General features: G+C 43.1%; 1 protein-coding gene across 2 annotated transcripts in view; it reads right to left on the bottom strand.

Moving 5' to 3' along the window:
- Positions 1-842: 842 nt before the first annotated feature.
- The window catches only part of LOC119646222 (homeotic protein caudal), a 67,574-nt gene continuing 41,590 nt past the window's right edge, over positions 843-26,826 (bottom strand). For both annotated transcript variants that reach the window (XM_038046609.1, XM_038046610.1), the window contains one exon: positions 843-1,966. In XM_038046609.1, the coding sequence (XP_037902537.1) occupies positions 1,494-1,966 (473 nt within the window). In that variant the 3' untranslated portion in view covers positions 843-1,493. The remainder of the gene's footprint in view (positions 1,967-26,826) is intronic.

The following is a 26,826-nucleotide window of genomic DNA, read 5'->3' as shown; positions in this document are numbered from 1 at the left end:
ATACCAATCGACTCAGTTGTGAATGAGTACCTGAGTCAAATCAGGGTAATAATCTCGGGCGAGCGTAATGCTGACCACATTGCCTCCTATAGTGTTCTGTAGTGTACCGTTACGGTCTTGAATGAAGTGCTCTAACACACTTCAAGGCCCTGATCCAATATGGACGATTATTATTATTATTATTATTAATCGCTCTCTGAGGAGACATTGAGGAGATGCTGAGGAGCGCTTACAGATAGAGCCATGTTGCGCATTACTTTCAGGTTCTTCTCGTTGCAAAGAAGATAGATTTCGACGGGTTCCTGAAAGTTCCCTTCCTCCTCTCCCCTCCCATTGATGAAAGAAATTCCCTGATTTGAAGGCTTCGCAAGGCAGATTTTGCGCTAGGAGATTTCCATTTTTTTGCTCCTTGTTGAACCAAATTTTCACAGCGAAGAGGACCTCAAAAACTGGCGCAACGTCAACAGAATGATCCATGGTTTGACGTTGCTGGAAGGATAAAAGTTGGATCCCGCCGATAAAGTATAGTTATTGGGTAAAGCTTAGGTTTGAGCGGTCTTGAGATTGAGGGTCGCATGTTAACAGTGTAGAATAGGCAAAGGTGGAGGATTGGCTGCAAAAGGCGACTCGGGTATAGCGCCAGTGTTAAAAACAACTTTCGTCAGGATGCTAGATGGGGGGAAGGACCAAGTGAGGATATTGCAGTGATTGAAGTACACTTTTATCTGATGAGGACTTTCTCGTAAATGGTGCCCAGTTGCTCTCTTGTCGATTTGGAACGAAGCAAGGATTCTCGGATTCTGGAAAAAAATGTGTTTATTTTCTAAAGAAAACATATAAACCATGTTTTAGTTATTTAAGTTTTATTCACGGAATCTTCAAAAAAATACAATTTTTGTGTAAATTCACAGCAGCTTTGCAATAAATAAGAAATAATCAACCCTAAACATGAAATAACAGACGATTTGATACTTTGTGACAATTTTATTATCTAAAAGGAGGTGAATATTCTCGTTAAGTGAATAAAATTATGAAAATACCGATATTTATTTTAACGAAAGTATTTACAGATACACTTATCAATCCTACGCATTACATATAATTCCATTACCTTTGCTTTTGCTCTTATGTAAGGATTTAACCTGTAAGACTTGATAACTTGCTAAGTATGTTACAAAAATTCGTAAGCGAAACTAATCAATTTAAAGATAGAATAACACTATTATAGTTAATAAGTACTCGTTCGTGCTACATCTAGAATCTTCTGCATTGCACAAAATATTGATAATATTTTTTAAATTCTTTCTTGGGACGGTTGCATTTTAATTATACACGCGGCATTAAGTTAGTCGTTCATCCGAATGCGCGAATTCGGTCACGAATTCGCGATCAATTTGGAAATCGTACAATGTGAAAAGGATTCGAAACTAATTTTTAGCTTCCTCATCCTGAAAGTGATTGCTATAATTAACATTTAAATTACTATTATGCGGTCACATTGTGAGAGCACCGATTGATGCTGTACTTTGTTGATGGCTCTGATGTAGATTATGTGACGGTGGTGGGGGTGGTGGTACACTCAAATGACTGTGATGCAGAACGGACGGATGCAATCCCATATGTGACATACCCATGGCCATAGAACTCATTTGGTGCAGGGAGTGGGGTAGGTGCAGACCTGGTTCCAGTTTTGGTTTGGAATCCATTATGCTGCCTATTCCGGATGAGGAGTGCTGAGGAATTCCTACGGTGAGTGGGTCATCTCGTTTTTTATTCTGTTTGCGCTCTTTAGCTCGTCTATTTTGAAACCATATTTTGACCTGACGCTCGGAAAGTTGCAGGGCCTGGGCCAATTCGGTTTTACGACGGATCGTTATGTAGCGGGATGTGTGGTATTCCTTTTCTAGTTCCAAGCGCTGGAAGTCTGTGTAAACTACTCGATATTTGTCTTTTGTTCTCGTTTTACCTGAAAGGAAAGGAAAATATTGGTTAGACTTTTGTAATTTTTTCATAGTTTTATAAGTAGAATTCATTACATACAAAACCGGAAGCCGCAAAAATTAATTCAATACTTTTATGGCCTAGGAAAGGACAAGAGAAGGCACCAGTCAACAACTGTGAAGGACAAGAAAATCAGCTTAGACGAGTTGAAATAAGGAGTTCCACCTGTGCCCGAATATGTTTTCCTAGTTCATTAGATACTTCAGCACCATCAAGAAATTAGTTTGAAATTATGTGAGGATATATTATGATATGAATTCAATTATACAAAAAATGGCCGAAAGATACTTTTGAAGTAATTCCAGAAAGGCTGAACTATGTAGTGTGATCACCAAGATTATTGAGTAATAAAACCATACGGAAATGCAACCCATCCAAATAATTAAATAGCCTAAAACGTTCCTTGTCTCCAAACAATCGTGAAAGTGAAACCTTTATATCAGAAGATCCACAGATTGCTCTGGAAAGTTAAAGCAATGTGGAGCAGAACTCCACTCACTCATCATCAGACCGGAGCTCATAATGTTCCACGTCAGCGAAGTAGGCCCCGTCGCAGTACGGAAATGTTATCAATAAGCGAAACTATTGTGGCGCGGCAGGATTCGCGGCATTCAAAATTTATTTCAAATGTTGCGAATGCGAGAGGACAGATGACGCCACCGGCGCTCTCCACTCAGTTTAGACCTCGCCACAGGAATGGAGAGCAGAGTGTCATGAGTGGACGGCAGAATGTCATATAAAAAAAAAAATAGTCATTGACTTCTACCTTCTACTGATGAACTACCTCAAAAAGCAATCGACATCCCCACTCCGCTTACTATTTGAATTTTAAAAAGTTTTTATGAAATGTGTTGATTTATGAATAGAATTTGGTTTACTTTTTTCAATACTAGGCGTAACGACTGTGCCCAATTCCAGCCCCAACAATCTGCTTAGCTGTCGGTCATCCAAACCAGGCTCTAAATTGTGTGGCACAAAATAGTTACTCCTTAACTCCTCCTCTTCATGAACACCTTCAAATACGGATTGATTCGTGGTGGTTTCTCTATTCGAATTGTATCCCAATTAATTTTCTCAAAGAATGGATGTACAGGGTGCGGCAGCATAACTTCCTTTTTTAAAATGCGCACCACTCAGTTAGTTGATGGCATAGCGGAGCGCTAGTGGTCTCGTTCAAGAGGGGATACTGTAAAGTTTTGTCCCGACACGGTTCAGTCGCCATCATGCGTTGGAATAGTGAGGAGCGTGCCTTTCCCGTTGAGGTTTACTTTTCAAGCGGATGTTCGGTTATTGCAACACAGCGTGCATTTCGGAATCGCTTTAATTTAGCCCCGTTGGCTCCCGTCCCAGACCGCAAATCAATTGTTACATGGGTCACTACATTCAGACAAACAGGGTGGTGTGCAATTTCCTCAGCTAGAATTATTGATCCCTGGTTTTTTGAAGAAAATGAGGTTACAGTGACAGTGAATTGGGATCGGTATGTAAACATGCTACAGAATTTTTTTTTCCCACGGCTAGAAAATTTGGATTTGGGGGACACTTGGTTCCAACAAGACGGTGCAACAGCACACACTTCAAGAGCATCAATGACTGTTTTGAGGGAACACTTTCCAGAGCGCCTTATCTCAATTAGAGGCGATTTGGAATGGCCGGCACGCTCTTCCGATCTGTCTCCTTGTGATTTTTTTCTATGGGGTTTTTGGAATCCCGTGTTTATGTGAACCGTCCAAGAACCCTACAAGATTTGAAGACCAACATCCAAGAAGAAATTGCCAACATAACACCTGCTATGCTAACAGGAGTCATGACAAACGCCAGAAATCGGTTTACGCAATGTATGGAGAATGGGGGAGGTCACCTAACAGATTTGATCTCGAAAACAATGTAAATAAAAACTTTAGACATGTACCTACATTATAAAAAATAAATAAATATTTTCCGATGTATAAAGATCTGGTGGATTTGGTATGCGGAAAACGCATATCCTTTGCAAGGGATAATGTACACTGGTAAAACAGATGGAAAAAATTAGGGTGAAAGAGTATTGAAAGAATTGGCGGCTCCGTACCGAGGTAGTGCTAGGAACATCTGCATGGATTACTTCCTTACTACTCTACCCATTGCTCAACATTTGCTATCGTGGAATATTACCATTGTTGGCACCGTTAAAAAAATAAACCTTACATCCCTAGTGTTATGGGAGCAAATAAGACACGGGAGCAGTATTCGAGACAGTTTTTGGATTTCACGAAAAGGTTACCATGGTTTTTATGTTCCTAAAACAAGCTGCCATTCTGTTATCTACAATGCATTCAAATGCATCAGTGGGTGATGGTACAATGGACCAAAGGTCCGGAAGTACACAAATCAGCGACGATCATCGAAATGGCCAATTGCAATGTTTTTCAACATGCTAGAAATTTCTTCACTTGCTTTTTCACCATTGTCCATGAAGACAAAGTAGAGGAGATGCTGGAGGTCCTGAATAAGATACATCGGAGCCGTAGATTTACAATGGAGGTAGCGGTTAATGAAGAACTCCCATTTCTTGATTTAAGGACCATCAGAGAAGAGAAGGGAATCTCTTTTGACATATACCCCTCAGTACTGAAACATTTGTGAAAGAAAAGGAGTATATAATCGAAACTGGAGCGAAGAGCGGCTTCCAACATTCGATTATTGAAAGACTCATGTGGAAAAAGACGAAACGGCAAGAAATAAGGACAATGACATCCTTTGTTAATAAATTGGAAGGGAAAAGAAGAATAGGGGTCACATATTCTGCGGCTTCGTCGAAACTGGTAGAAACGATGAAAGGGGTAAACATCGACATGGTGCCATCGAGTAGGTTTCACCAGCTCAAAAACAGGCTGAGATCCCCCAAAGACCGCAAAGTAAAACATGAATCCAGTGGATTCTATAAAGTGACCTGTCCAAATTGTGAGAAGTGCTAAATAAGACAAACTAAAAGAAAAGTTTCGGTATGCTAGGGAGAGCACGAGAGAGAAGCAGAAACGGCAGGGAGAAAGAATGCGGGAACAGGAGGAAGTTGGACGCACAAGAGAGTTTGGCGATCTTAAGGGAACTAGAAGAGAACAGATTGAAACACGACATGGCAATTGAAGCTTCTGGAAGGCAACATTAGTGTCTCCACCATCTCTAATTAAGTAATGTGGGAGAAACACCTTAAAAGTTTGATCAATTGAGAATTGGCTGGCCACATTACCAAACTTTGGATCATTGAGGCGCAGTGTGCAGAGTTTGAGATCAGTGTTTCACCAGTCCTTCAGTGATTTCACGAGAAAGTCTTCAAGAGTATCAACAGGGAGTGTGTCTGAAATGTTCTACCTAAGAGAGGGAATGCAAGGCAATCCAGAGAAACTAAAAGCTATTATCAGACCGACGAATGTGGTGGTACAAAATGTTAGGTGCTGCATCGAGGTAAAGTATCAGAACAATTTGAAGTCTAAAGCGCAGTCTGCCAGGATTGCATTCTATCATCGGTACTTTTTCCTCTCATTCTCAAGGGCATTTTTCATGTTGCCTTGCCTGACTGACGTGATCTTTCCTCAAACACGCTACGCTGATGACACCTGCTTACATTCTCACCAAGTCAAGGACCTTACTCATATGGATCTGGATTCGAAGTGAAGCCCATAGTGTTTTACGTAGGCACCTGTCGTGAGACTTAATCCTACGGTCCTCTTCAGACACGGATTGATTTTGTGACCACAATCAGAGCCCCGCTGAGACAAGCAACAACGGTACCAGTCTATACCAAGTGCATGGCTTAGCATTCATACTGGTGGATGCAAGACCTACCTAAATCTGTACCGAACTAAGGAGTACGGCACCCGTGTTGAAATGCAACACCACGTCGAGGCCCGAAGGTCTCTTCTCGCTTGAGCACAACCACAACCACCATGAAACTCCCACTAGGGGGGCCAAGATCTGGATTCGAAGGAAGAGCTGAAAAGTCGCCTGAATGGTCGCACTCTCCCTATTTGTATTAATAGACAGAACACCGAAGGCGTCGATCAAACCCACGGCCATGTTCGAGCTTGCCTCTGCGCCTCACGCGAATTGGGAATAAATTCAATGACCCATGCAATGGTTATCATTGATTTACTGCATTCCCATAGCGTTTTGCAATATTTTGCACTGTCGAATTAGTCGCGAATGTGTCCGAAAAATTAAAACACCGTGAACGCACACAATGAGGAAAGAAATATCCTTAGACAAGCGTCAACTGATCGTTTTCCACGCTGAAAAAGGTATGTCCTATTCGAATATCGCGAGGTTACTTACTGTCAATAGAAATGCGGTCGCAAAAGTTGTGCAGCGTTTAAATAAAGAGAAAAGAAAGTGAGAGGACTCGAAAATAAAGAGCGAAGTGGCAGTCCTAAAATCGTAACTGAGCGAGAAGCGCACCGTATCATTCAAAAAGTGACACTGCAGTATCGAAACGATAAGACGTGTGATCAGAAGTGAAAGGTATAATGGCCGAGTTGCGCGACAAAGGCTATTTATCAGTGAAGGAAACCATAAAATACTATTGGAATTTCTTCGGGAGTATAGTTTTAAGCCGGATAGCCCCAGAACATCATTGGCGCATACCAAAGAGGCAAATTTTCCCTCGTCAGCAAGCGACGGGAAAACTGTTGGAATATGGACATCAGTTGCACTATCTTTTCATCGACTTTAAAGCCGCCTATTATAGCATTTTTTTTTTTTTTGGGGGTAGGGTAGGTTGGAATGCATTTACGCACACAGTGTTGGACTCCCGATTCGGTACGTCGTCGGACTACCAACTAAACACCTCCCCATCGTCAGAGAGCTAGCCTGGAACCGTTTGTCACATTACTTCGAGCCAGCCCCCGAACTCTCCCGCCTTGCGGAGCCTTCAAATCAGGGAATTCCTTTCACCAACGGGAGGGGAGAGGAGGAAGGGAACTGTCAGTTCAAGGAACCCCCTGCCATCCGGGTCCTCCACCGGTCGAGTTCTATCTTCTTAGCAACAAGAAGGGCCCGAACGTAATGGGCAACACGGTTCCAGCTGTCAGCAGTCCTCAGCATCTCTTCCACAATGTTGTTTGGAGAGAGATCCCCTGTGTTTAAATAGAGCTGCTGACGAACCCCATCCCACCTTCCACAAGAAAAAAAAGTGTGGTGAGCATCGTCCACAACTCCATTGCAAAACACACAATGCGGAGAACGCGCCTTTCCAATCTTGTGCAGGTAAGACTGAAAATTTCCATGCCCACTTAAAAATTGGGTAAGGAAATAGTCAGTCTCACCATGCTTCCGATTCAGCCACGCACCTAAGTTGCCGATGAGCCGCGCAGTCCATCTGCCTCTAGTTTCATTTTGCCAAGAGAGCTGCCACTCGTCTAGAGTGCATTGCGCTTCTTCACAAGCAACAATCTCCCTTGCGCTTGTATATGGCCTAACGTTCCCTAGCAAGAAGGGCAACGGGAATAACTCCCGCGATCACCATCACGGCCGGTTCAGAGACTGTGCGGTACGCAGACGCCACCCGTAAAGCTCCCCGTCTCTGTACTTGCGTGAGGCGCCTACGATATACCTCCTTGTTAAGAGCGCCAGCCCATACCTCTGCACCGTAGAGCAGGGCAGACTGCGTTGAGCTCATCAGGAGACGTCGCCTACTAGACGTAGGACCCCAATGTTTGCCATTAGCCTACTTAACGCCGAAACTCCAGCCGCAGCCTTGTTTGCTGCTGCTTGGATTTGCTCAGAAAACCTCATCTTTGAGTCAAGAGTCAACCCGAGGTACTTTACCGCTGATTTTGACTCGATTATCGACTCGCCGAACGATATGGGACGCAGGATCGGAATTATCTTCTTAGTCAGGATGACTACTTCGGTTTTTTCCAGTGCAAGGTTGAAACCATGAGTAGTCATCCATCCGCTTACCCGTCGCATCAATATGCCGAGTCTGCTTTGCGCCTGTTCGACCGTGCGTCCAGCAACAAGCGCTGCGACATCATCTGCGTAGCCGACCAGGCGCGACTCTTCTGGCATGTCGAGTTTAAGCAGACTGTCATAGGTAGCGTTCCAGAGATCCGGCCCTAGGACGGATCCCTGTGCTACCCCCGACGTGACCTCCACCCACCTTTGACCCTTTAGTGTTTCATAGAGCAGGGAGCGGTTCCTCAGATAGTCCCTCAAAATCCGTAAGAGATAGTTCGGCACGTTGAAGGTATTGTCTAGTGTGCCTAGAATGTCTTTCCACCTTACGGAATTAAAGGCGTTTCTGACGTCAAGCGTTACGAGGAGCACCACCCGTCGAGTTCGGCGGCTATGTGCCTCTGCTCGTTGAACGGCGTCCACGACCTGCATTACAGCATCAATTGTCGATCCCCCTGCCCTAAAACCAAACTGCCGCGGAGATAAATCTCCGGCAGCGCGTATTGCTTCAGCGAGTCCATTAGAAATAGAGCTTTTCGAGCAATTTCCCAGCAGTATCAAGCATACATAGTGGGCGGTATAAAGACGGCAGTTCGGGATCGCCTTTCCCTTTAGGGATCAGCGCAAGCCTCGCAACTTTCCAACGAGCAGGGAAAATGCCCTCTTTCAGGCAAGCGTTGAATGCGCCGAGCAGTAGGTCTGGCCGGTGTTGGAATACCAGTTTGTACACCTCTGCTCGCCCTTAAGTGAACAGGGTTTCCGCAGAGCCCCAATTTTACGGGTTACAAGTTTGTAACCGAGTCCCCACGGATCCCCATTCACCTCGTCGATCAGATCTTGACAGCAGCGAGCTTTAATAATAATAATAATAATCGCTGGCGCAACAATCCATGTTGGATCAGGGCCTTGAAGTGTGTTAGAGCACTTCATTCAAGACCGTAACGGTACACTAGGAGGCAATGTGGTCAGCATTGCGCTCGCCCGAGATTATTACCCTGATTTGACTCAGGTACTCATTCACAGCTGAGTCGACTGGTATCCGACGTCAAATCACGATACAAATTCCACTGCCACCAGTGAGATTTGAACCGCGACCTTCCGTACGATAGCCTTGCGCTCTAACCGCTCAACTATCCGGACACACAGGCAGCGAGCTTTGCTCTTGTTTATTGCGCTGCGGAGTCTCCTTTTGGCTGATTTGTACTCCATCATTATGGTACATGCCTCCTCCCGGTCGCCTAGACGTTGTGTTAAGCGGCGGAGCCTGTGACACTCCTTCCGGAGCTCTGCGATTTCCACTGTCCACCAATACATGGAAGGTTTGCCGCGCCTCGATGTTTTCCTGGGCATGGAGGCTCCGCAGACCGTCGTTATCAGGTTCATAACTGAATTTACGACAGTGTCAGCAACGGCGCCACCGCCCCCAGGAGTACCCTTCAGCGTGGCCCCACCTGTTCCCAGAGTTTCGACAAACTTCCCGGTGTTCACTTTCGCGACGTTCCATACACAGAAAGATCGTTGGGGTGGCGCACACCGAGAGTTTGTGTCCACCACTTCGAAAGCAATGTATTGGTGGTCACTTGCCGAAAAGTCTTCCAGAACTCGCCACCCGTCCACCAGCGACACCAGTGATTCCGATGCGAAGGTTACGTCTGGAACCCTATTATAGCATAGCCAGGATAAAACTGTACACGGCCATGAGAGAAATTTGGTATCGCGACGAAATTGATAAGACTGACTAGGCGTATCCTAACCAATGTGCGAGGCCAGATAAAAGCAGCAGGATCACTCTGGAAACCATTCGACATCAACAACGGGGTACGACAAGGGGATGCCCTATCATGCGTCCTCTTTAACCTGGCCCTGGAGAAAGTGATTCGTGATGCTGAGGTAAATCCAAGGGGTACGATCCTTTTTAAGTCCATCCAACTACTGGCCTATGCTTACGATAACGACATCATGGGAAGAACGACCCGAGACGCAAAAACTGATACCGATATTGCGGAAACCACTTGTTAACACTGATGAAGGGAACAAGTGGTTCCCGAAATATCGATATTTGCAATATATAAATCAACACTAGCGAATAGGAAAAACGAGTTTTTATTATTTTGAATTTACTCGGTAGTTTGCGATTTCATAGTCAGGATAGCTGGCGAGTGGATCATCTTAGAACTAACACATCGTTCAATAAGTCTCGGGACTAACTATGAAAACAACATTTTATCGGCAAAATTCTTTATAATTCATCAAGATAATCTCCTTCAAGGGTTATACAATCATTCCACCGCTTCTCTAATTTTTCAATGCCATGTTTGTAGAACAATTTGTCTTTTGACTCAAAATGAGCCTCAGTAGCAGCGATCACCTCCTCATTTGAGCCAAATCTTTTTCCCTGGAGCAACTTTTTGAGATCCGCAAAAAGCCAGTAGTCGCTGGGGGCCAGATCCGGCGAATGCGGAGGATGAGGAAGCAGTTGGAAGCCTAATTCGTTGAATTTGGTCAACGTTTTGATTGACTTGATGAAAGATGACTTTCTTCTTCTTCATGTGTGGACGTTTTTTCGCTATTTCGGCCTTCAAACGATCCAATAACACCATGTAGTAGTCGCTATTGATGGTTTTTCCTTTTTCGAGGTAGTCAATGAAAATTATACCATTCGCATCCCAGAATACGGACGCCATCACTTTGCCGGCCGACTGTTGTCTTTTTGGACGCTTCGGACGGCTTTTACCGGTCGTACGCCATTCAGCTGACTGCCGACTTGACTCCGGAGTGAAATGGTGAATCCATGTTTCGTCCACTGTCACATATCGACGCAAAAAAATCCTGTTTATTGCGAGTAAACAGTGCCAAACAGCTCTCCGAATCATTGATACGTTGTTGCTTTTGTTCCATTGTGAGCAAACGCGGCAGCCATTTGGAAAAACCCTTTTTCATAGCCAATTTTTGGTGCAAAATAGTAAATGCACTACTAGTTGATATGTTCACCATCTTAGCTATCTCGCGCACTGTCATTTTGCGGTCATCCATCACGATTTTCAATACTTGCTTGGTGTTTTCGGGAATTACTCCCTCATTTGGCCGACCCGAACGTTCCGCATCATTTGTATCAGCACGACCGCGTTTCACGTCGAAAACCACCGACAAATGATTGTTTTCGACGGAGTAGAGTCCGGATAACGTTTTTCAAGCCATTGCTGAGCTTGAACAGTGTTTTTCCCCATTAGAAAACAATGTTTTATCAACACACGAAACTCGTTTTGGTCCATTTTTTCACGATTGCAAAGGTAGCGTCAGTTTAACCACCATAGCTTTCTTGGTTATGTTTCGAATTACATCAAATTTTGACACATCATATCTGAAGGTTGGTACTTCTGAACCTTGGTATATAAATGGCATTATTAGCGCCATTTCTACGCTAGTCCCGGGACTTATTGAACGATGTGTTATGTGGCTTGGAATAGTGAAGTAGGAGCACAAACTGCTCAGAAAATCGTGAAGGGAATCGAAGAACATTATCAGAAACCGACAGCGACGGCGTGTGCCTGTATTTCTCTATGACTCATATAAGGGTTTACATGGTAACCATATTAAAAAAAATTATGCTCCCTGGAACGAATTAACTAACGCTGCCTAGGGAAACCTTTTCACATGGGATAAACATTTTTGCGAAGGTAAAAAATCGATGGGCATCAAAACCACCGCACAATCGATTGCCCCCCAAACAGGGATATAAACCACACAATCGAAAGCAATAACATAACTCATTAGGAACAATCATATGAAGAGGACAACATCCAGAATGATTGATGGATCTAGTTGTTAATCAACATTAAGTATTTGCAAATCCTCCACACAAATTCTTAATCGAGCGATAGCTTTAAAGTTGTTTTTTGTCGGCATTTAAGCCCTCGATAAACTGAATGTAATGCATGTAATTGATTGTGCGCATAACTGCAAGCAAACAAACATATTTCAGGCAAATATATGTACATATGTGAGGACGAAATTTCTTCTCCACCTACAACATTTGCCTCATATATATCGAAAACGTTCTAATGCGCTACAGTATCTGGAGTGGGTTAATCAGTAGATTGGGATTATTCTGTAGAAATAGCAGGAATCGAGATAACACGTTACTAATTCAATTGTTGTTACCGATCATGCAATACCATGCTTTTCTCATGTCTGGCACATTTTCACACACATACCCAAAGCTCCTGATTTAGGCCTTACAAGCAGTCCAAATCGAAAAAAAAAAACCCATCGCTGATAAAGGCCCCAGAAAAAATACCTCAAAAGCTATTCACAACGATGAATTGTGGTTATTAAAGTCTGCAGCGTGCGATCTAGCACCGAAACTCTTTCCTATCAACCACCGATGTATTCGTCACTCGATGGAAAGTTGAATTTTTGTTATCACTATCCGCTCACGATATTGGATTAGTTATCACCCGAATGGGATTAACAATTATATGTAGCGGTGCTTTGAACTTGTGGCTGCTGCCATAGTCGTTGTCGAATTTTGAGGGCCCCAAGGATGTTTGAACAGTCCACGCTCAGCTAGATTAGGTCGACTGCACCGCGTACACATTGGCCTGGCCCTGGCCTAGCCTAGCCTAGCTTGGCCACTTGAATCCATCTGCCCCCAATTCAATAACGTTCTGAGTCTCCCACCTGGATCACACTAGGTAGTCTAGCTGCCGCCATTACCTGCGGCTGTGGCCTTCCCAAGAATTTCTGGATACCATGACTGTATCTTTTTCTGCATTTGTGCGTCTGAACTGGAACCTAGGCCGCACAAAGAAAGCAAACGCAAATAAGGAGAGAGATTCACCCCTATAGATGCGTATACATCTCGTTTGACGCATGTATCTATATCTCCCCCCTCCCCCTCTGTGCCCGGGCTTCACTTCAGCAAAATATGAAGTACGAGTATCTTAGCTATGCAGCACTTTATTAGCCCGCTTTTGAACAATAGATAAGTCTAATTGTTTAATTTTATTTGTTGAATGACACCGAAGGTATCGTCAAGTAAAAAAATTATCTGGTTTATCACAAAACATTCAAAGGCGTGTGTACACTGTAAACTGTTTACACAGTGTTAAAATATTGTAAAACACATCTAATCGTGTTTGAACTTCTCTTTTTGGGGGATTTACAGCAAACAGATATTCTGTCGGCACTCATTTCCACTTTTGTGACAATCTTCACAAGGACAATGACGTCTGCTAAAGGTTGTTTTCCCGGAGTCGACCCAGGTGACCCAGGAGTTGCACTTTTGCCTCCAGCTCGCCCGGAGTCATACCTTCCCCTTTTTCGATCTCCCCCAATTTGTGGAAATAATTAGTGACACAAAATTTTGAAATTCCCTATCGGCCCACTCATATCTCTATCCCTCTGTCGTGGTTTGAAATTTGAGTGATTTATGCTGGAGTTTGATTCGGACCAACGATTAGATACATTTGGATGGATAGGTGGCCCATAGGCAACCTGTTGCAGTTCATACAGATACAGATTGAGATTGAGACTAGGAAATTTTCTAAAGCGGCTACGCATAGCCGCGATAACATCTAAAAGTGTAAACAACTCGAACGAGTTTCCGAGATAAGGCGCAGAACACACGATTTTTGCTTAAATACACATTTTTATCAACTGTTACATTCTCAATTATACACGTAGGTGTACAACTCCATGTCTAAATACCAGAAAACTAACTCCAGCAATAATTCTTCCTAATGGAAAATTGCGTATTTGAGAATCTTTATTTCTGATTAGATAGATGCTTTAACGAGATCTAATCTGACGGTTCACCGCCATAAAAGCCAAAAAACATAGGCTTGAGTCCGCCATGAGCGCGTCAATTTCAACAACATCTCATTTGGGATGCTTGTACGTAGGTGAGGCCTTATCAGTTGTCTTCTGCAAGTTGGAAAATAATGCAGAAGTAATTGTTACGATTTCAATGGTATAAAATCAACTTTTTGTTTCAAAACGACGAATCAAATTTTATCTTCTGCCTTATTTGAGTTGGGTGACGTTAGTTCAAGAGAATTTTGGCAATGAGCACATTTTGACGACTGGTCTTATCAAGGTGATTTTCGGGCTGATTGCCTTCCTATTGCGATTATCATCTATTTATTCGATAATTGGACGAATTCAACGGATAGACTATAAGTACCACTTTATATTGATCATAGTTCGTTCTCGTTTTGAGACTGCGGAGACAGGAACTGGGAATTAAGATATGAGCTACTGTGTATTTCCCACACCAAAAATCTGGGAAATACTAATCCAGCTATTTTTTGGGTTTCTACTGCTTTTTTAGGTCATCTTCACTTGACCAAACCCATCTGAACATGAACAGAAAATAGCAGTCGTGTTCCAGAAGACTAATGAGCCTTTTTGAATAGATTCGTAACCATGGATGAAATATGTATCTTTTACTCCCAGGAGTCGAAGAGAAGGACAGTAGTTGTTCGAAACGTCACAAAACCCAACTGTCCGGCCAGAAACGTATTGACTAGAATTTTTCAATTGTTCGAGAAATAACATGAATGTGATTATTTGGGAAAAACCAATAGGGGCGAACCATTTGGATGATTTGAATACCAAATCAACAGAAAAGGGCAGCATACTATAAAGGAGGTGTTCTTTCCATCGAAACAGTGTACTTAGGATAGACTCCGCCACGAATTGGTGGACCTCTCCTTGTAGATATGATTTTAGATGTTTTTGAATTCCTTCAACATAAAAAGTTGTTTTTTAGCCTTTATTAGTGCAGCATCACCAAGCAATCGCCCAGTTCGCTCCGAGTTCTCGGAGCGGACAGACACCAGAAGCTAAATCTTATTGAGAACTTCCAAACAACTTCACAAGGAAGTATCTGTTCTGGACATTGGTGCCGATAATAATTGGACACGTCCAACAAAGTGCTTTTATAAACAAGTCGCTTGACGCTTCAGGTATAAATGGTTTTGTGTTTCCCTTTGTGAGGAGCATGCCCCAGTTCTCTATTCGCTGATATCATTGACCGGAGATATTTGAATTGCTCAGTGCTGTCAGCTGCAGTAACCTGCCCAGAACTGAGCGAATTAAATATCTCGAGTCAATGTTATCAGCCAATGGAGAACTGCGTAATGAAATTATTTCACACATTAATGCGACCTGGATGAAGTAGCATTTCACATCTGGTGTTCTTTGTGATCAACGTATCAGCGAACGTCACTTGTGAACGGAACAAACACTGAAGAAAAAGAAGAAGATGTGAAGAGCGACGAGTGCATGACAGCTCCCTGTCACATAGTTAAAAATTCCATTGCCCTCTAGTTTTTAGAAAGCGATTTAAGTAAATCATTTTATGGAAAGTCCTGTATTGATAACAGTCAACCTCATACGCCTCAAACTCTGAGTTTAATATTATTAGCAAATGCGAAAAATTTTACAACAGATACAAAAAAAGACTGGGGAGAAGTAGATTTTTCATGAATAGAATTTTAATATTTCATTCGAATGTCAATTATTCTCGTTAATTATGACGTCAACATCTTATTTGTATGGCTTAGGATGCTGTAAATTCGCAAGGTTTTAACTGTCAAAGTTATACACTAATAGTCAGATTTCCATAAGATGCGGCATTTGTATGCACGAGACAGCCCTCTATGTCGGTGCAAAATTTAGTACTCCTAGGATGAACTTAAAGGGGGTTTTTCAATCAATTTTTAAAAGTGTGTAACATACTATTAATAAGTTTATTTGAGCAGATATCGGAATAGAACATATTTTCAGGCCTAGATTTCATCTAAGCGCATCATCTTGATTTTTTTTGGATTTTTGGCTGAGTAGTTTCCGAAAATGACTCTTGTATCACTTTACATTTTGACTCCTTACTCGCACACTTTGCATTTCACGACTAAATTTATATCATTGCGGAAAGTACTAATCGACACTTTTCATTTGATACCCTACACGACTATATCCGGTGAAAAAAAAATTTTGAATTCCCCCTTTGGAGCGCCCCTTTAAACTACATCTAAGTTTATACCACTCGCTGTATCCGTGAGATTTCATAGTTCCCATCTGTCCACTAAATTTCGTTCGGATCGGTTTAGCCGTTTTGGAGAAAAGTGCGTGTGACAGACAGACAGACAGACAATGAATCGATTTTAATAAGGTTTTGTTTTACACAAAACCTTAAAAAGAACATTTAAAGTAAAAAAATTTCTTTAAATTTCAGAACTGCTGCGTGCAATAGCAAGTATGGGCTTGGGACAGGATGTCCGCCAAGAGATGCAAAATGATACTCCCGGAGGAGTTATCATCTGAAGAGGAAAGAAACTCTTCAGAAGTGCAAGTAGTAAATGCGACCCTCCTCGAAAAGATAGAAGAGTTAAAGCAGGAGAAGGTCGCCATGGCCCAGCAACTAGACTGCCAGCAGAGCATAATAAAGCAGCTGGAGGAGCGCTTGGCATCACTTGAAGGGAGAATGCCGTTTGCAACGTGGGAGGAACAGCAACAGGAACATCAATGGGAATATCAACGGAAACAACAACATTAACAACAGCATCGTGAACAACAAAAGGAACAATAACAGGAGCAACAACAAAAGGAACAACAACAGGAGCAACAACAAGACCAACATCACCAAGATGGCAGAGTGATGTACCTCGAAATGGTCATCGAAAAGAGGAAGGCGACGAATTCAACTTCGTCCAGCGGAGAAAGAAGAAAACTAAAGATAAGGTTAGTGTTAGTAGAGTAAATACCCCTCCGGCAAACCCTCAGGCACCCGCTCTCCAACTTCCCGCCCAAAAAGGCTAAAATTCCGCCTATCACGGAGTACCAGATCAATCTACCTCAATTCTTGAGGATTCTCAAAGACAAAGGGTTGAAAGCAACCCTAAAGAATACGAGAACCCTCATTTTCACACAAAGCGTTGAAGAATATGCGGCGATCTCCAACCTCATCAAAGAAAAGGGGCTGTTCATGGCTACCTTCGAGCCCTTTCAAGAGCTCAATGAAGCAATTAAGGTGAAGTATATACTCTACAAAAAAAATTTCGCTTGAGAAAGTCAAGCCTATCCAAGAAGTGCAGTGCTACAACTGCCAGAACTTTAGGCACATCACCCTCAATTGCTCCATCGTGCACAGGTGCGTGAGGTGCACTAAAACTCATGTGCGAGAGGAATGCCCAAGTCTCACAATAGACACACAAACTTGCAGCAATTGCGGCCGGAAATCTCGCCAAATACCGCGGATGCCCGGCATACAAGGACATCGTTGCCAGAAGTGAAGCTGGCAGGGGAAAAAAGCATACTGAGGCCATGAGAGCCAAACAAGTGGTGACTCAGATGTCACAAAGCTTGGCTCAACCGGGCGTGTCTTACGCTAAAGCAGCCAGGAATACTCTTTCTAGAGCTACAACCCCCCAAACTTCGCAAAACGTATCTCTTACCCAAACAACTACGAATACTATTCCTAGAACTGTAGCCCCTCAAGTTCCTCAAGACAACAAGTTGGCCTACCGCTCTTTTAATCAGAGAAGTCTATGGATTTGAGGGTGCTGCCAGCAAAAACCTGCAAACCTGTTCGGCTGCAGCGGCTTTAGTTAAAACCAACGACAGTAGACGCATCTTAATAGCTGCAGTCTACATCAAATGTAAATCACCCTCTGACCAACTGGGTCAAGACTTACAAATCTTGAGCGATCTCCAGTCAAAATCTAGGCATCTAGTGTTTGGTGGCGACTTCAAGTCGAGGCACACTTTCTGGGGAGATTTGGCAAATAACCGAAATGGGGTTACCCTCGAAAAATGGATCCACAATCAAAGCCCATTAAACCAGCTTGAGATGATCTTGCCCGATACACCCACAAGACCTAGCAAGGCAATCCATACTTGACTATTTTCTAATGCCCGCAGAAGTTACACTCACACTGCAGATGTTAACGTGCAGAACCTTACCAGGAATGTCCGATCACTTTGCAGTGGAGCTTAAAGTTTTATTAACCTCTACGAAAAAAAAACCTGTTTCCCTACTTCCATGTTTAGAGAGGGCATAACTTCCACCCCCCTTCCCACTCGCAGGAATTATGTGACTTGCTTGCTGATCACTTTCAAAGTACTTTCTCTCCACCTTTTATTACGTTGGCTGATATGATTCCGGCATCGCTTATTGGTGATATATTTTTCAACCCATGATGAGATCCGCAAAGCTACTCAGGAGCTCGACATCAACAAAGGTCTCGGCCCCGATCTAATCCACCCAATTGACTACTCCTATGCATTTGATCTTTAACAAATCGCTCTCAATGGCCATTTTTCCATCCATATGGAAGTCCTCTCATCTCAAGCCGATCTTTAAGAGTGGTGTCAGACAGTCGGTTGAAAATTACCGAGGTGTTGCTATCTTGTCAGCTATCCCTAAACTATTCGAAAAAGTGATCTACAATAAACTCACTCCTGTCATCGACCCTCTTCTCAACAAACAACAGCATGGATTTCCAAAAGGTAGGTCGACCTCCACTAATCTCATATACGGTTGAGGTGAACGTTTCCTGCGGGTTTCGGAATCCATCTCGCCACTTTGTTACAATCCCGAGGTGCCGGGTGAACCGCAGTTTTAGAGAGGTAGTGCACCCTAAACTAGGGGAAACACCTGAGTTAGTCCTGCTAACTCAGGAGATGCACAAGGGAAACTACGGGACTTTTGGCGGCTGTCTACAGTTTGGTAGGTGGACAGTTCAAAGAGGAGAAAGAACGCAAGACCCCTATGGAGCACAGGGCTCGCGGGTGGCAAAAAGCTGGCAGTCCATTAACGCGAGCCTGTGCCTGAATTTGGGGTAAATACCTGAACAAAAATATGGATGAAGGGAACAAAATACCAAAAGTACTCAAGGTGCGAAATTGCCTGAAGGTATACGAATTCGTCCGGCCGAAACATAATGTTCATCGCTATATTATGGTGGTTGTTGCGAAAAAGCCATAGGTGAGTTAGGTTAAACAAACCAATATCCACCGAATTAAGGACAGCTACAAACTCCTGTGACGGAGAAAGCGCAATGATTGGACCCCAAATTAGCTCCACAAATCCCAGGAAATGAGAGGAAATGTTTGGACAACCGTGAAGCCAATGGAGCAGGTAAAAAGAAGGACGTCCGTCCGGATGCAATTGTTATCGAAAGCGGAGGTGACCTTTCTAACGCTGAGATTCTGCTGAAGATCAAGGGAGATCCGACGCTAAGCCGTCTGGGAGAAAATGTCCCACGGATCAGAAGAACGCAGAAGGGACTACTCCTGGAACGTTGGAAGACACAGGACGAAAGACGTTGAGCTACCAGAACTTGCTTGGTAGATCTTTTAGCGAGGAAGTTACAGTAAGCCTAAAGTTTGTCAGTGTTTGTCTTACGCCTAGTGAGAGGATTCCGGATTTTCGACGCAGGCTTGATGCTTTAGAGGAAGCTATCTTAGGCACAGATCGGCGGATCCTGGTCGGGGGTAACTTCATTGCCAGGACACTTGAATGGGGAGTGCCTCATACAGACTCCAGAGGGAAACGAATTCTGGAAATGGCGGTGAGAACAAGACTGGAAGTTTTAAACACTGGATCCACCAAAACGTTCTGTCGCTGGTGGACGAGTTGCAAGTTCTAGAAGATTTCTCGGCAAGCGACCATCATTGCCTTCGAAGTGGTGACGCTCTTTCTGTGCATGGAACGTTGCGAAAATGAACACAGGAAGGTTTGTCGAAACTCTTGGAACAGGTGTGGCCGCGCATCGAGGCATCGAGACGTGGCAAACCCTCCATGTATTGGTGGACGGAGGAAATTGCAAAGCTTCGGAAGGAGTGTCACAGGCTCTGCCGCTTAACAGAACGTCTAAGGGACCGGAAGAAGGCATATACCGTAATGACGGAGTACAAATCAGCCAAACGGAGACCCCGCGGCGCAATAAATAAGAGCAAAGCTCGCTGTTGGCAGGATCTGGTCGACGAGGTGAATGGGGACCCTTGGGGATTCGGTAACAAACTGATAACCCGAAAAATCGGGGCTCTGCGGAAACCCTGTTCACTTAAGGCCCAGCAGATGGACCGCAGTCAATCTGATGCAGACTTTCTTCAATTCAAACTGCAATCTTTGGAACGTTGGTGTAACCATAATTATCTCTACCTGAATGCTAATAAATGCAACACGATAAGCTTCTCTCGCAAGAACTTAACTGCGACTCACCCCTACTCTGTCTGAAACTGAACAGAGTCGATCATGTCATCGACCTTGGTATAGTTCTGGACTGAAAATTGCGCTTTAATCTTCAATATGTCAGAATCCTGACCACGGCAAATAAACAAATTGGTTTCATCAAATGACGAGCGAAGGAGTTCAAAAACATTTGGGTCACTAAGTCCTTCTATATGACGTTTGTACACCCACTGCTTGAATACGCCTGCATTGTTTGGAATCCAGCTTACGAGCTTCACATTGACAGGATCGAATCTATCCAGAAATAATTCTTGCTTTTTGCATTGAGAGCCCGTTATGACTCACATGATTTTCAGATTCTCCCCCTGAATCCCATAAATTTAATGACTCTTTCATCCAGGAGAACACTAATTTCAGCTTGTTTCACGTGGTGCAGTTAATGTTGGCGCTCTTTCTACTAAGATTATCTTCAACGCACTTTTTCGGTTGGGTAGTTTCTGAGAATGGTTCCGTTAAAGAAATCATCACCTGATTCATTTGATACCCAACATGACTATATTCGGTGAAAAAACCCCTTTTGCATGTATGGAGACCTCCCCCCCCCCCCCCTAAAATCTCAACCTAGAAGAATATCTGTCACTGCATGTCTGGGCGTTCACAGTTCCCACCTTCTCTCCAAATTTTATGTCAAGCGTGTGACAGACAGACTGACAGACAGACATTGAACCGATTTTAATAAGGTTTTGTTTTGCAAACAAAACCATAAAAAGGATGAAAAAGAGCCAAAAACGTATACTTTTTTTGTATGAGTTCAAACTCAGTCATAAAGCAGCGGAGGCGACCAGGAACATTAACAGCGCATCTTAAGCTGATACAGTAAGCGAACGAACCACACGGCGGTGGTTCGAAAAATTTCGGTCAGGCGACGCAAACCTTCAAAGTGAGCCACGTGGATATCCAGGACCATCGATTGACAACGACTAGCTGCGTTTGCTTGTCGAATCCGATACACGTCAGTCTGTGAGAGACATTGCAGAGAAACTGGGCGTACACTATTCGACAGTTTCCCAGCACTTGCAACAATTTGGAAAGGTGAAAAAACTCGACAAATGGGTTTCGCATGCCCTTACGGAGCAAAACATGGCGCTTGGAATGGAAATTTGCAGTTCTTTACTCTCCCGCAACAGAAGCGATCCCTTTTTGCACAGAATGGTGATATGTGATGAAAGTCCTGGGGGTTTAACGTGAGTACCTGCCGTGTAGGCATAATCCCACGGTCCTCTTCGGACACGGATTGATTTTGGGACCACAATCAGAGCCCCGCCCTGCAAGCACAGCGGTCCTGGTTTATACTGAGTGCAGGCTCAGCATTCATACCAGTGGATGCGAGGCCTATCTAACACCTCTACAGCAACTAAGGGGTACGGCGCCCGAGTTGTACAGCGCAACTCCACGCTTAAGCTCCGAGGAGCTCTGCCCGCGATGTAGGCATAACCACAACCACCATGAAACCCCCACTAGGGCGCCAACCGCAAATAACCGGGCCAAGAACACATCCTCCAGGAATTCTCCTGGAGCATATGCTCTCAGAGGGCCGTTCCGGTTCCCATGGTACCAGAGAACCTCCGGTGAGGCTTCGTGGCCGAAGCCACTTCAGATGAGTCCCTTGCAGACTCGGGTCTGATCGCCCTCCTCGAGTACGTGGGAGTGACATGTGATGAAAAGTGAATATTATAAGACAATCGTTGCCGAACAGCACAATGGCTAGATGCTGATGATTTTTTGGCACCTGGAGAAACGATAAATGCGCAGAAATATTGTGCCCAACTCGAGGAAATGCACCAAAAATGGAGTATTCAACAGCCGGGATAAATCAACACCGGACCTTTCGCCAACCGACTACCATTTTTTTAAGCATTTGGATCATTTTTTGGCGGAAAAAACAATTTAGGAATGAAGAGGCCATTAAAATTGCCTTCGACGAGTTTATCAACATCCGAAAATTGGACTTCTACGAAACTGGCATACATGCTCTTGTATCTCGTTGGGAGAAGTGTTTTGAATCGAGTGGCACCTATTTTGATGAATTAAATAAATTTCTGTAAGCTTTGCAGTCGTTTCAAATTTTAGTACCAAATCGGCCATTTCATGTGCAACAACCTAATATATCAAATTAGAGAAAGATTGGAACTGCATATCGAATAAGTGTACTCCGAACATGTTGCGCTTACAAAACAATATCAAATAAGGCAGCTTACGTGATAGCAGGAATGATCCCTATTGAGATTCTGGCGAAAGAAAGACGACCATTTTTTTTTTAGATTTGAGCGTGATGATTCGCCATATTGCTCAAATATTGCAGAAGGTGCAGAACACGTTTTTTAAGGTTTTGTGTAAAACAAAACCTTATTAAAACCGATTCAATATAGTTGTTTAGGGTGTCAAATGAAAGGTCTCGATCGGTACTTTCCGAAACTGGTATTAGTTTTGGCATAAATTGCAAAGTGCGTGAGTAAGGAGTCAAAATGTACGCACTTGAAATGAGACAGGACTCATTTTCGGAAACTACCCAACATAAAAATCCGAAAAAAAATCAGGGTGGTGCGCGTAGATGAAATCTAGGCCACAAAATATGTTCCATCCCGGTATCTGCTCAAATAAACTTACTAATAGTATATTATCAACTTTTAGAAATTGACTATAAAACTCCCCTTATGCTCATCCTAGGTTTGCACCGGCATAGAGGACAGTCTCGTGCATACACATGCCAAGTTCCATGAAAATCCAACTATTAGTGTCAAAGTTATAGAAGTTCAAACTTATCAATTTCGTGCTAATTAACAGCATGCTAAGCCATACAAATAAGATGATGACGTCATAATTAACGAGAATAATTGAAATTCGAGTGAAATATTAAAATTCCATTCAAGAAGAATCTAATTCTCCCAAGCCCTTTTTTATATTTGATGTTGGTTAAATTGTTGGCATTTGCTAATAATATTAAACTCAGAGTGTGAAGCGTATGAGGTTGACTATTTCAATACAGTGCTTCCCATCAAATGATTTATTTAAATTACTTTCTAAAAAAATAGAGGCCAATAGAATTTTTAACTATGTGACACGGAACTGTCAGGCTCATCGCTTGTCACATCTTCTTCTTTTTCTTCAGCCTTCAGTTCACAAGCGGGTTCGGCTCGTCGTGATCGGTTTCGTCATTTTATTTTATCAAATGCCTGATCAGGATGTAATCGCGAGACCTTCAAATCCGCATCCAGTGTATCATGCGACCATTGTTTTGGCCGGTTTTTTGGTTGCTTACCATTGACTTCGATGTTCTGACCAATACTGGTTGTTGAATTCTCGTTAGCGTGAATTACGTGACCACACCATCGAAAACGCCTCTCTTGCAGTTTTTCCACGATCGGTGCAAACCCATATCGATCGCGGATATTCTCATTTCAGACGTAATCAAAACGTGTCACGCCACCTGTGCAATGCAACATCTTTGTCCCCATTACCGCAAGACGCCGTTCATTGTCCTTTACAGTCAACACTCAAACTATAGAGAGCGACAGACGGACGACATTACAGTAGATTTTAGATTTGGGACGTGCGCTGATACGTCGATCACAAAGAACACCAGTTGCGGAATGTCACTTCAGCCAGGTGGCGTTAATGCTTGAAACATTTCATTACGCAGTTCTCCATTGGCTGGTAGGATTGACTCGAGATATTTAAATCGCTCAGTTCTTTCAATGGCAGTAATCTGCCCCTCCAGATATTTAAATCGCTGAGTTCTGGCAATGGTGGTAACCTGCCCAGAACTGAGCGATTTAAATATCTCGGGTCAATGCTATAAGCCAATGGAGAACTACGTTATGCTCCTCACATAGGGAAACACAAAACCTTTTATACCTGAAGCGTCAGGCTTCCGGTTTCCCGACTTGTATTAAGATTCTACAGGATCATTTGTGGGCCAGGGGATTTATGAGTTAATGCTTCAGACGTTTTCTTTCAACATGACAATGAACAATGAACGCACAGAAAAATCGACCACCAAATGTGCGCAGCAAAAACCTGCCCTCTCCACTATCCAGACCTAATCCCGCCGTACACCTGTTACGTCGATATAATTTTTCTGGCCATTTTCGAAGTTTGGATATTTCAATTTGAAATTTCAAATATGAATCTTCAGGCTTAGGGAAATTAATCCTTGTGACTGCCGCGTTACATGGCTGGCGGAATTGGTTTCTGGAAAGAAGAAGAAGAGGGAAATTGGTTGTCCTGCCACGAAAAGGGATTTTGATTCGAACAGAAGAACACCTGGTAAAGGTGAAGTCACAGAGCCAACATGACTGCCAAGGATATTCACTACTCAAACAAATATTACGATGAACACTATGAATACAGTTGCGGGGTCGCCAAACATATGAGTCCATAGGGTTGATGGTCAGTGGTGTGTATGAGAAGTACATCCTAACAAGATTCGGAAATAATGTTCTGGGACTCATGGCATTTACGGCGTTCCGGGTAAGCGCTTTAAACCGCAATATAAATGAAATACTGTTAATTTAAGATTTTGTGTGAAACAAATTCAACAAAATTCAATGTCTGTCTGTCACACCCGATTTACTCGGAAACGGCTGAACCGATTGTTACGAAATTTGGTGAATACATATGGAAATGCATGAAGATACGTTAGATCTATCTATCTATCTATGTGTATCTTAGAGTTTAGAAAAATATTGCGGGATATTTTGTATTCTTAGCTATGTACGAATGGAAAATCGTGTATAGAGAGCTGCTCACATAAGATGAACACAAAACCTTTTACCTGAAGCGGCGAGCTTCCGGTATTCAGAGTTATTTTAATTTTAGATTTTTACTTGCAACTTTTTCCTTGCATTCCATAGCTGCGTAGATACAACATTGAAAAACTCGTGTAATGAACAATAACTCGTATGTATAAGTTTGTTGCTTCCATGGAATAAATGAATTGAATTGTTTTGTTCTAGCCTTCTCTCGGAGTAGCGTTGGTCCTCCCATTTGTTAGGGTTTCCCCCATTAAGGTTGAACCAACAGGGGGTAAACGTTTCGGTTGGGGTGGGGCCGCCGCAGGGTAAAATCATCTGCAGCCCCCCTCAAGAGGAAAGGAAAACGAGGGCCATTCGTCGCGTAAATATCAAAGTCGACTCAGAGCCGATCCTTCCCCGTCCATCCCGCGTGCGTTAAGTTTTTGCGATTTAGTCCCCTCCCCTAATTAAGGCCGGTTGGAAGTTTAGCTCCTTTGAGATTGGAATCTTCGGTGGTATCACACTGCCTCGAGATTTCACGTCTCTATTAGAGTAGTTTACCCCGGGTGGATTTAGTTTTGTTGACGCCTGAGTCAAGGCACGTGTCCTGACAGTGAGATAACATATGAGAACCAAGAACTCCGGCCAACATCCCGCTGAACAGCTAGTATTCGGGTTAGCTCCAGCACATGCCGTCCGCATCTATATATTATCTCGCGAAGTCGGTATTCACGACTGACAAACCTGTTAGGGGAGTTTGATTCGTCGACAGCTTTGGTGGCCATGTTGTGTGCCAAGGTGATGCAACGCTAAACTTTCATCGCAATAGAGTTGACGCCCAACGTGGGGCTACAACTGTTGCGTGCGTAACACATCTCTAAACAATTTTAAAATGGTCGATCATATGGGAGTCAGGGACATTAACCCAATCATGGCCGAATGTACAGAACGCAAGGAACTCAATACTATAGGAAATTTGTGGAAATCACAAAATGTATCACGTTGGAGTCTTACGTAATTATTAGTTTTTTTTCCTTGTTCTACTGAAGAAATTTATTTAAATTACTTTCCGACTTTTCTTCCTTTCTAATTTATAGTTTGAATAATAGAAATCATCATCAACGGCGCAACAAGCAGTACCCGGTCGAATAATAGTAATCGTTGGCGAACAATCCATATTGGATCAGGGCCTTGAAGTGTGTTAGAGCACTTCATTCAAGATCGTGGCCGTACACTATAGTATACTGTACGAGTAGGAGTAGGGAGTACCCGGTCTAGGCCTCCTCTAATAAGGAGCTCCAGACATCCCGGTTTTTGCGCGGAGGTCCACCAATTTTATATCCCTAAAAGCTGTCTGACGTCCTAGCCTAGGTCATCGTTTCCATCTCAAGCAGGGGTCTGCTTTGTCTTTGTCTTATAAATAAATAGTTCAAGAAAATATCAAAACGTTTTTGAGTTCTTAGTCGCATTTTCCATTTACACCGGAACCATGATCATTTTTTTGAGTCCCTGTATTTTTATATAATCTTATATATAAAAATACAATTGCTGTTCGTTAGTCTCGCTAAAACTCGAGAACGACTGAACGGATTTATCTGATCTTGGTTTTGAAATGTCCGTGGAGGTCTAGGGAAGGTTTAAAAGGTGAGAAAAATTCGAATAATTGCCGGAAAAAACCCTAAAAACAGCACTTTTCTTCTTCCCATATAACGTTTTTTTTCTAAATAAAATTTAGAGTCAATTTGAACTTTATTGATATTCAATAAAGTTCAATCACTCACTATGTTCATCGGACCTCATATTACAACCAAGTGACAATCTTTTATTTCTAAAAAGACAAAAGACATCAATGTTTCACAGCTCAGAACATGTTGTATTGGAAAATAGAATTTCTGTTTTTAG

The sequence above is a fragment of the Hermetia illucens genome, chromosome 1, assembly GCF_905115235.1.
Source record: "Hermetia illucens chromosome 1, iHerIll2.2.curated.20191125, whole genome shotgun sequence".
NCBI classification, from domain to species: Eukaryota; Metazoa; Arthropoda; class Insecta; order Diptera; family Stratiomyidae; genus Hermetia; species Hermetia illucens.
Note: the sequence above shows the minus strand (reverse complement) of the source record. Positions and strands in the feature narration are given on the sequence as shown.